This window comes from Penaeus monodon, chromosome 12 (genome assembly GCF_015228065.2).
Source record: "Penaeus monodon isolate SGIC_2016 chromosome 12, NSTDA_Pmon_1, whole genome shotgun sequence".
Classification (NCBI taxonomy): domain Eukaryota; kingdom Metazoa; phylum Arthropoda; class Malacostraca; order Decapoda; family Penaeidae; genus Penaeus; species Penaeus monodon.
The window spans coordinates 4545416-4555415 of NC_051397.1; the positions used below are offsets into that span (position 1 = coordinate 4545416).

At 37.6% G+C, this 10000-nt stretch overlaps 1 protein-coding gene across 3 annotated transcripts in view; it reads right to left on the reverse strand.

Moving 5' to 3' along the window:
• Positions 1 to 4579, reverse strand: part of LOC119579212 (T-box transcription factor TBX3-like) — a 91092-nt gene extending 86513 nt beyond the window's left edge. For 2 of the 3 annotated variants that reach the window (XM_037926910.1, XM_037926909.1), the window contains exon 1: positions 3250 to 4576. In XM_037926910.1, the coding sequence (XP_037782838.1) occupies positions 3250 to 3698 (449 nt within the window). In that variant the 5' untranslated portion in view covers positions 3699 to 4576. Of the gene's footprint in view, positions 1 to 3249 lie in introns of all 3 variants that reach the window. The other variant, XM_037926908.1, reaches the window with a different exon arrangement.
• Positions 4580 to 10000: the final 5421 nt, after the last annotated feature.

Genomic DNA, 10000 nt, shown 5'->3' on the forward strand with positions numbered 1-10000 from the left:
CCTCACCGTCATTTTCTCTTTACCTGTTTTTTCTTTTTTTTCTTTCTTTCCTTCTTTATGTTGCTGGTAATATTTCACGAGCGTTTCTCCCAGACAAATCCTCAGGGGTGACAGTGCGATGGCGTGCTATAACCCAGGGGGAAAACAGCACACCGTCGTCTCGGGGAAAAGAAGGGAGGTGGGGAGAAGAGGGGTATTGGTGTAGGGGGAAAAAGGGGGTTATGGGTGGGGAGAGGAGGGGTTATGGGGTGGGAAGAGAAAGGGTTATGGGTTGGGGGTCTATAGAGGGGAGGGGGGCGCCCCGCCCGGGGTCTTCCTTAGCCTCCGAGATCGTGTGAAGTTGGGGAAGTACTGCACGCTCCCTCCCGCAGCAACGAAGCGCCTTATAACCACGTCTCGGTACTATCGATATCAAAGCCTGCCAAGACGGGGCCTCGGAGCTCGCAATAAATACCGAAATGATTAGGTTTTAATATAATTTATGGCCACTTGCCGGCAGATGAGGTTGTTGCGGGGGCTCTATATATTCGTCAGAGGTTGTTGAAGAGTTTCTACTGCAATGTCTGCGACGTTAATCGCGCGGCCTTGATGAACCGCGAGCGTGAAGTGGTGCAGCGGAGAGCAGGAGGGGTCTTGCAGGCGGGGATAACGGCTTAAAAAACATCTCCAGAATGGACTGGAAGATCTCTCTATAAATACCAGGGTGAAAAACAGCCGCCTCGGATATCGTATTGATTAGCAGAACCCAATCAAGTGCGACAAGAGGGATTGATTAGTTGTACGTACACCCGAGATGATAACAAATTTTGAACTATGGAACAGGTACACGCGCCCACATGCTTCGCATCTACATAAGGTACGCACGTAGGTACTATGCAAAGCTGCATACAATCAATATTCGCTAAAACCAAAAGGGTATGATATACGCATCCCCTCGCGGCCCGCGCCAATCATGCTGCCTTGCCGAAAACGAAGCCGCAGTGGATGTCGGTGTGTGCATAAAAACTAACTAAAATACCCACTTAGCTACCGGCACGCTGTGGACCCAGTGTGGTTGCGGCCGCCGCTGCTGCCCCAAAAGCGAACCCCTCGCTACTACGCCCACCCTGGCGCTGTGTGGCGGGCGCAGGCCTCCCCACGCCCGCTGCCCTTCACGTGGGCGTGCGTACTTGGTAAGCTGGGCGAGTGTGGGCACAAAGTGACAACAGTTTGGCGTTAGTGAGGTGTGCAAGTGCCACCATGCGGGGCTTGGAAGCTCGCTTGTCTAGCCTCCCAGCTGCGCTAGTCAGGCCCGGCGTTACCGCATCCTCCTTAACCTTGTTATTTACTCTATAAAATACGAGAAACAATTTCACGGTCGCTGGCACCGACGGGCTGACCCGAGCGGCCATGAACCCGGCGTGTGGGATGAAAGCATCGCCAGGAACAGCCATCGAGCGCCAAAACGGGTAAATGCGACGTGGTTGCAAGTTGGTTCGGGCAGCGTGTGAGCCCTGAGTCTGCACCCGTCCACACAGCCTCTGAATTCAAGGCGGCACATCATTTAGTATGCAGTTGGCGCAGTGGTTCACTTTGCCTCCCGCTTACCAGCTTTATTGTGTAAATCCGAAATCTAAATTACCCTTTTACCGCGAATAGCATAAACATGGAAGAAGAAAAGCCTGTGTCTTAATACCTAGAATCACATCCAATTGCTCTCTTAATTGCAACCCGTCATCACAAGGACATCTCGCCCGGGCGGTAAAACTCTCCGATAAATAAACATGGGTCGGTTTAGACCGCTAACAAACAGGTAATCTTCCAGCCTGCCCAAACTGCCCCCTAACTACTTAATTGCAGTGTAAACGGTGTTGAAACTAGTAGTTAACGTATAGCAATAACGGACAAGCCTGCAACATGTCCTATGGGATCCCAGTTCTCCTCCTCGCCAAGGAAAGGACTTCCATTCCTAACGTCATCTCACACACACACACAACGGCTAAGTTTAATATTGCATCATCCTCAATTACCACGTTCGATACCACAGTTATTGTTGTATTTTTTTTCTTTTTCTTTTTATTGGGTGGTCGTGTTTTTCCGTACCAACTTTTGATATCGTGGCTTCTACAGCACGGCCAGTCTGCAGCTATAATGAATCTCGAGATATACAGTTGATCAACGTCCTTAACAGTGTTGTATCTCCTCTCACCTCGTGTTTTAATTAAAGACTCTCTGTTTACAAAATGTTCTCTAATTTTTCACTCACAACGGACGGTCTCGGACATGCAAAATGGAAATGGATATACAAATTTGGCTCCTGTCTTCGCACAAATAGGAGAAAAACAATTTTCTCTCCGTATCTTCGACTTGATAACATCAGTTTCACGCATGGAGATCGTTTTTACTAATGAAGAGTGTGACCACAAAATTTTCTTTAGGCCTACACTCTCCCAGGTCCGTAAATGGTAGAGTATGTATGAAATCTAATTACTTTCAGATTTTTTTTTCTCCCCACATCCTGAAGAATGTTTACTTGATAGACTCTGATACAATAGATGAGGCTGAAATCTATTTTTTTTTTCCTTCAAACTTAAATCGTGCAATTTATACATGTGTGTTTCCCAGCGGATTTCATCTTGGAAATTTTCACCCTTGATATATTCATAATTATATATGGTTACGATGTATTATAAATGCAAAAAAACTAGTCAGAAATTGCAAAACGTACAATAGACCTACATATAATTATAAAGGTATATCTTATATATGTATACATCTATTTTTTTATATTTATATATTTATATATGTATATATTCATATATTTATATATATAAAATATTACACACATATCGTTATATTATATATATATATATATATATATATATATATATATATATATACATATATAAAACATAAGTACATATATATATACACATATATATATATATATATATATATATATATATATAATATATATATATATATATATATATATATATATATATATATATATATATATATATATACACACATAAGTTTGCATATATAAATAATTAAATATATATAAATATACAAATATATAAGTATATATACATAAATATATAAATATACAAATTATATATATATATATATATATATATATATATATATATATATATATATATATATATAATACACACCTTGCCTAAACCCATGATTAAGATCTGAGTGCCTGCGAGCCAGTGCCAACCTGCGCTGGCACTAACGAGGGAGTGCCAGAGCCAGTCTTACCTGCCAGACTTGGTGATGACCATCTCCGTGCCCAACTTGTGGAACTTCTCCCACAGATCCTTGCACTCGAGGGTGACCTTGGGGTCGTCCACCACGCCGTCCTCCTCGGGCACGAGCGAGCGGATGGGTCGCATGTGCGAGTGGGCCAGCACGTCCTCGGCCGTGGTGAACGGATGGCCCATAGGCCCGGGGAACTTCGGCAGGAGGCTGTATGGGTTGTGCGAGCCTGCTGCCGCAGCCGCCGCCGCGGCCGCAGGGAGGCCCAGCGTCGGAAGGTACGGCGGCGACTGTGTCAGGAGCGAGTTGACGCTGAAGTCTGTGGGTCGTTGGAGGAGGAATGGGTGGTATGCCATGCTGCCGCCCACGCCCACAGGGGTGAGAGGAGGAGGGGGGGAATTGAGCGGGGAATTCACGTGCTGGCGGGGCTCCTGCAAATTGTCGAAGCGCATGGGGCAGGTGCTTGAGGGGCCTTATACACACACTACACCATCACCGCCCCTGCATCCCGTACACCAACACTGCACCAACACATTAGTCCACCACCACCACCACCAACGTCTACTTCGCTTCGCGTCACCAAAAAAACACAATATTCACGAATCAAACTGGATTAAATCTTTCTATGATTTAGAAAAATAACACAAGTGCTTTATTTCCCGATTCTCCACCACATATATCCTCACGAAAACCTCCAGATTGCACTTAATAGGGCCAGGGTATATCGCAGCCTTGTGGGATGAATGGGCAAGCAGGAGGTGTAGGAGGTAGAGGCGTGGTGTCTCACACTTGGGACGTATAGGTCCTCGGCCTTCCTATCGCGCGTTCGCACCTACACTGGCGACCACCAAGTCATGACCGCCACACCAGCGGCCGACACCCGCCAACAATACTGATTGGTCCGTCAACACCCGCTCAGCCAATCAGAGAGCGCGGGAGGCGGGGCATCCGCGTCCCACGTCACACCTTCGGGCTTGCCGATTGTGATCAACTTCACACGCACATGACCACAAAAAATCCACCGGTTGCTGACTCTTCGCCCGGACACTAGAGGAAAACCTAACACTGCTATCCTCACTAGTCGGTGCTTCAGTTAGAATTACAGGGCTGGCATATGCATCCTCCTAGAGTCTAGAATGACACAGGAGAACGGAGATTTCGAGGCAGCGAAGTGAATTAATCCGCGGGCGTTAGAAGTCCCGCCTCGTGGTGCGAGCGAGGGCCGGGTCTCCTGCGGTTATCAGTGTGTACGGGAAATCAACTTTACCTCCGCCACTGATCGTCAGTCTCGCCCAGCGACTGTCTAGTCTTCCAGTCCACGTCAAAAAAATCTCAAAATTATCGTCTTGCCGTGTGAGCATGTACTCCCAAATGGGAGGTTAAAAAATCTCGGCAAAACAGGGGTGGAAGTGTGGTGTGGGCGCGCGGCTCGGACAGCTTGAAGACCATATGGGCGGAGCTTATGACGCGGCCGCTGCCTACATCCGCGCCGACACCTCCCACCGCCACCGCTAGGGCCTTTCCGGAAAAGCCACCTTTATTCTTTATTACCGTCTACTTTTATCTCCACCTTCTCCGGGCAGACTCGCCTTTTGGACCAACGCGTTCGATGGCGGTCGCCCCACGGTGTTTCGCTACAGCCTGTGTTAAAACCTTATTATATTCGAAACAGATGTTACATTTTCAGGTACTTCTCCAGAGAGGAGCGGCGCCTTCTCGTGTGTCCTCTCCGCGCTCCGCTCAGCAAATGACGGAGCAGGCCACTCACCGAGCATAACCCGTGTTTACCAGTGCCACTCAGTGCGCACTCTGACACTTCTCTCCGACGGCACCATTGGGAGATGGACTCAGCGGATGTCAACAACGAAGGAATAAGAGGGTTTGTCGACGTTTGTGGCCGCTGTGGTTTCATTTGTGGATATGTGGGAAAGGAGGAGCCCGCCACTTGACCAAAATTCATTAAAACACGCCAGCATACCACTGGACGTTCTGCACGTGGTGCTGGTGGCTAGCTAATCCAAATGTCGGTCGCGGGAAACCCTTTCGGAGGCTTCCCCCACACAGGAGCGACGATCTGTCCCGCCAGTCCCACCCAAGATGCCCATCCTGAGCCGGGGGCTGAAGGTAGGTTGCCGCTATCATGACGGGTTATACCCAAGATGGCCGACGATACCCGGGGGGAGGGGGGGGGGAGGAACAGTGACATACGACCTCCACCCCCGATCGGTTATATTTACCTGACCCAACCCCCCTTCCCCCTTCGTTCATCCGTAAGGGTTCAGAAGGCCGCTGGAGGGAGGTGGGTGGGGTGAGGTGGGCCGGAGGAGGGAGGGAGAACAGGCTAATGTGTCCAGTGGTCTTCAGGATTGTGGATATCTAGAGTGTATCTGGCCCCTTCTGTCAATACCTGTAGTTACCTGAGTAATTGGTCTGTAGGCGATGACACGCACTCATATCATACCAGTTAAGGCTGTAATTACGCTCCTACTGATGACCTTCTCCACAGATATCGATTCTGGAGTTTGTATCTTTGCAGCGTGATTATTATACCTGGTGTTTTATTATCATTATCATTGTCATCGTGGATTTATCGATATCTATTGTGACTGAAGTAATGGTACTGTTGTTGTCAGTTTGATATCATAGAGCTTATTGTTATTTCATCATCATCATTCTCAGGATCATTAGTGTACTAAGAAAGCGAATAGTACCAATTATATCATGGTGGGATGTTCATCACATTTTTTTTACAGCTGCCTTTTTTTTTACACTCGATAAGTTTTTTAACAAGAAGCGTTACAGACAGGAACTAGTCTCAGAACTGGAAAGTTTCCGTTCGCTGCAAATTATGCTGACAACCGCCAGTGTCAGCATTGACAGCACTGTAACTATTTTCGTTATCAGTGTCATCTTGTCCACTTTTGACATTAGCATTAACCATGTTCTACACGCGTTTCACTGTAATTGGGTCTCTTATCAATATACTGATTGGCATCTTCCTCTATTAAAAGTTCTAAATGTTATTATTACCTCTGCCATTAACCCCTCCTTTTAACGTTGGCTTCGTTATTACATGCATTCCTTTTACTGGGGGGAAAAAATACTCGAACTGTATCATAATATCCGTGCTATTTGAGCTTTACGGTTTGTGGTGTGAATGATATTGAAAATGAGAATGAAAAACATCATGTCAATTTTCTCTTGTTTTTGTTATCATCATTCTAGTTTTGTTCTGGTGATGATGGCAGTATTTTGATATTAACAAGATTAAAAATGTTTATACTAGATGTTGTCTCATTAAACTGAAAGATATCTAGAGAATGTTTCAGTAACTATGATGATTTCATAGCAAATGCAGTGGCAACAGCAACAGTTGGCAAAAGATAATAATGATCGTAAGAATAAGGAAGCAATAAAAGGTAATGAAAATAATAATAATTAGCGTAAGAAATGGATTCATTACTGATGATAATGACAGTGAAAATAACTTAACAATATCTATCATTTTACCTGTATTATTAATGGTCAGTTTTAAATCTCCATACCTGTTGTATCAAACGCAAGAAAAAGACTAAAGGCAGTGATAACAGCAATTGTTATGATTGTTGTTATTATCATTGTCATTCTCATTCTTCTTTCTTTTTTTTCTTCTTCTTCTTTTTCTTCTTCTTCTTCTTCTTCTTCTTCTTCTTCTTCTTCTTCTTCTTCTTCTTCTTATTATTATTATTATTATTATTATTATTATTATTATTATTATTATTACTATTATCATCATTATAATTTTTTCTTCCTCTTGTTATCATTATTACTACTACTACTACTACTTTTATCATCATCATCATCATCATTGTTATTACCATTATGATTATCATTACTATTATTGTTATAATTATTGTTGTTATTATTATTGTTATTATTTTGTTATTAATATTATTGTTATTATTATTATTATTTTATTATTATTATTATTATTATTATTATTATTATTATTATTATTATTATTATTATTATAGTCATTATTATCAATTTTATCATTATTATTATTATCATCATCACCATTATTATTATTATTACTACACAGCTGCTGCTGCTACTATTATCATTATCATTATCATTATTGTTGTCGTTGTTGTTGTTATTACTATTACTATTATCATTTTTACCAATTATAATCATTATTATTATGAACATAGTAAAACGAGTCACGAGGAAAAGTTCTGTTTTCATACCATTGCATCAATTTCATTTTGGTTATTATTGCTTTTGCAATAATGATAACAACACTGATAATAATGATGATAACAATAATGATGGTAATAATAATGATAATGAGAATAGTAATATTAATGATGTAGTGATAATAACAAGGAAGATAATAATAATAGTATTGATAACAGTAGTAATAGTAATGATTATCATGATGGTGATGATATGATTAAGATAATAATAATAATAATAACAATAACAACAACAACAATAATGATAATAATAATAATAATGATAATAATAATGATTATGATGATAATAATAATAAGTATTATTATTATTAATGTCATTATTATTATTGTTATTATTATTATTATTATTATTATTATTATTATTATTATTATTATTATTATTATTATTATTATTATTTATTATTATTATTATTACTATTATTATTATTATTATTATTATTATTATTATTATTTTAGTATGATAATAACAACAATGATAATAATAATGATATCAATATGTTAATAATGATAATAACAACAAGAGTAACTACTACTCATAATGACAACAGCAACAACAATAATCATAATAATGATAATAATGACTAATAGCAGTGAAGATAATTGTAATGCTAATGACAATAATGATAGTGGTAATATTAAAATATGATAACAGTGATAATACTAATAAAAGATGATGATAATTATGATGATAATGATTATAACAATGAGAGTGATGATGTTAATTGTGATAATGATAATAGTAATAATAATGATAATGATAACTATAATAATGATGACAATAATAGTAATAATAATGATAATAAAACTATAATAATGATGATCATAATAATGGTAAGGATAATGAACCGTAGAAAAGGTATGAATGAGAAAGAATGTATTTAATTTAATTTAATCTCTTGTATTGTGACGATATTCTCAGTCATACTTATTTGTGATAATAATGATAACAATAATAATAATGATAATAATAATAATAATAATGATAATAATAATAATGATAATACTACTACTACTACTAATAATAATAATTACAATAATAATAATGATAATAATAAAAATAATAATAATAATAATAATGATAATGATAATGATAATGATAATAATGATAATGATAATGTAATATAATGATAATAATAATAATAATAGTAATAGTAATAATAATAATAATTATTATTATTATTATTATTATAATGATAATAATTATAATAATAATGGTCATGTTAATAATAATAACACTACTACAACTAGTACTACTACTACTACTAATGATAATAATAATGATAACAATGAAAACTATAATAATGATAATAATATTGATAATAATTATAGTGATGATTATAAAAGTAGGAATACTAATGATGCTAGTTATTATCAGGAGCTTTGCGATAGAATTGCAATTGTTATCATCATCAGCATCATTGCAGTTATTATTTTTTGTCTGTTACTTAATGTTATGGTTGTCGTTGATGTTATTATTTTCATCGCTATTGTTATTATTATTATTGTTATTGCTATTGCCTTATCATCATCGTCATTATTATTGTTATCATCATCATCATCATCATCATCATCATCATCATCATCATCATCATCATCATCATCATCATCATCATCTTCATCATCATCATCTTCGTCATCGTCATCATCTTCATTATTTCTTTAGTATTAGTATTATTACCGGCATCATTATTATTATTATCATCTTCATCATCATTATTATTATTATTATTATTATTATTATTATTATATTTATATTCATTATTATCATTACTATTATTTTTGTTGGTGTTATTATTTGTATTATTATCATCATTATTATTTGTTTTGTCATTGTCATTATTATAATTTTATTATTGTTATAATTGTTATCATTATTATTATTGTTGTTATTATTACTCTCATTATTTTTCTTATTATCGTTCTTATTATTTGTAGTAGTATTACTATTATTGTTTTTATTACTATTATTATTATCATTGTTATTATTATAGTTTTATTATTATTATTATTATTATTATTATTATTATTATTATTATTATCATTATCATTATTATTATTATTATTATTATTATTATTATTATTATTATTATCATTATCATTATCATTATTATTATTTTCATTATTATTATCATCACAATCCTCATCATTGATTACGTAATCCCTTAATCGCTTTGGGTATCAGCATCCTCATCCTGAGCTATTTCTTCCTCTCTGTTCCTTCATTCGTGTGATGACAGTGCCGGCAAAGGTGAAACTTTTTGGGAAGAAAAGGAACTGTAAGAAAAAATGGTATAAAATTATTTTACTGGGAGGTGCCATACCTTTGTCGGTATTTAAATGGGGGTGAAACATTATCTGAGAAACAGGAAGGTATTATTTCAATTTTATTGACCTTTTTTTTTTTAAATACTGTAAATTATCAATATTATCATCTCGTGGTCCGCTTGTGTTCGGTCGGTTGATGCGGATGATATGAATATTGACTACGGTTTTTATTTCATTATTCCATGTTCAAT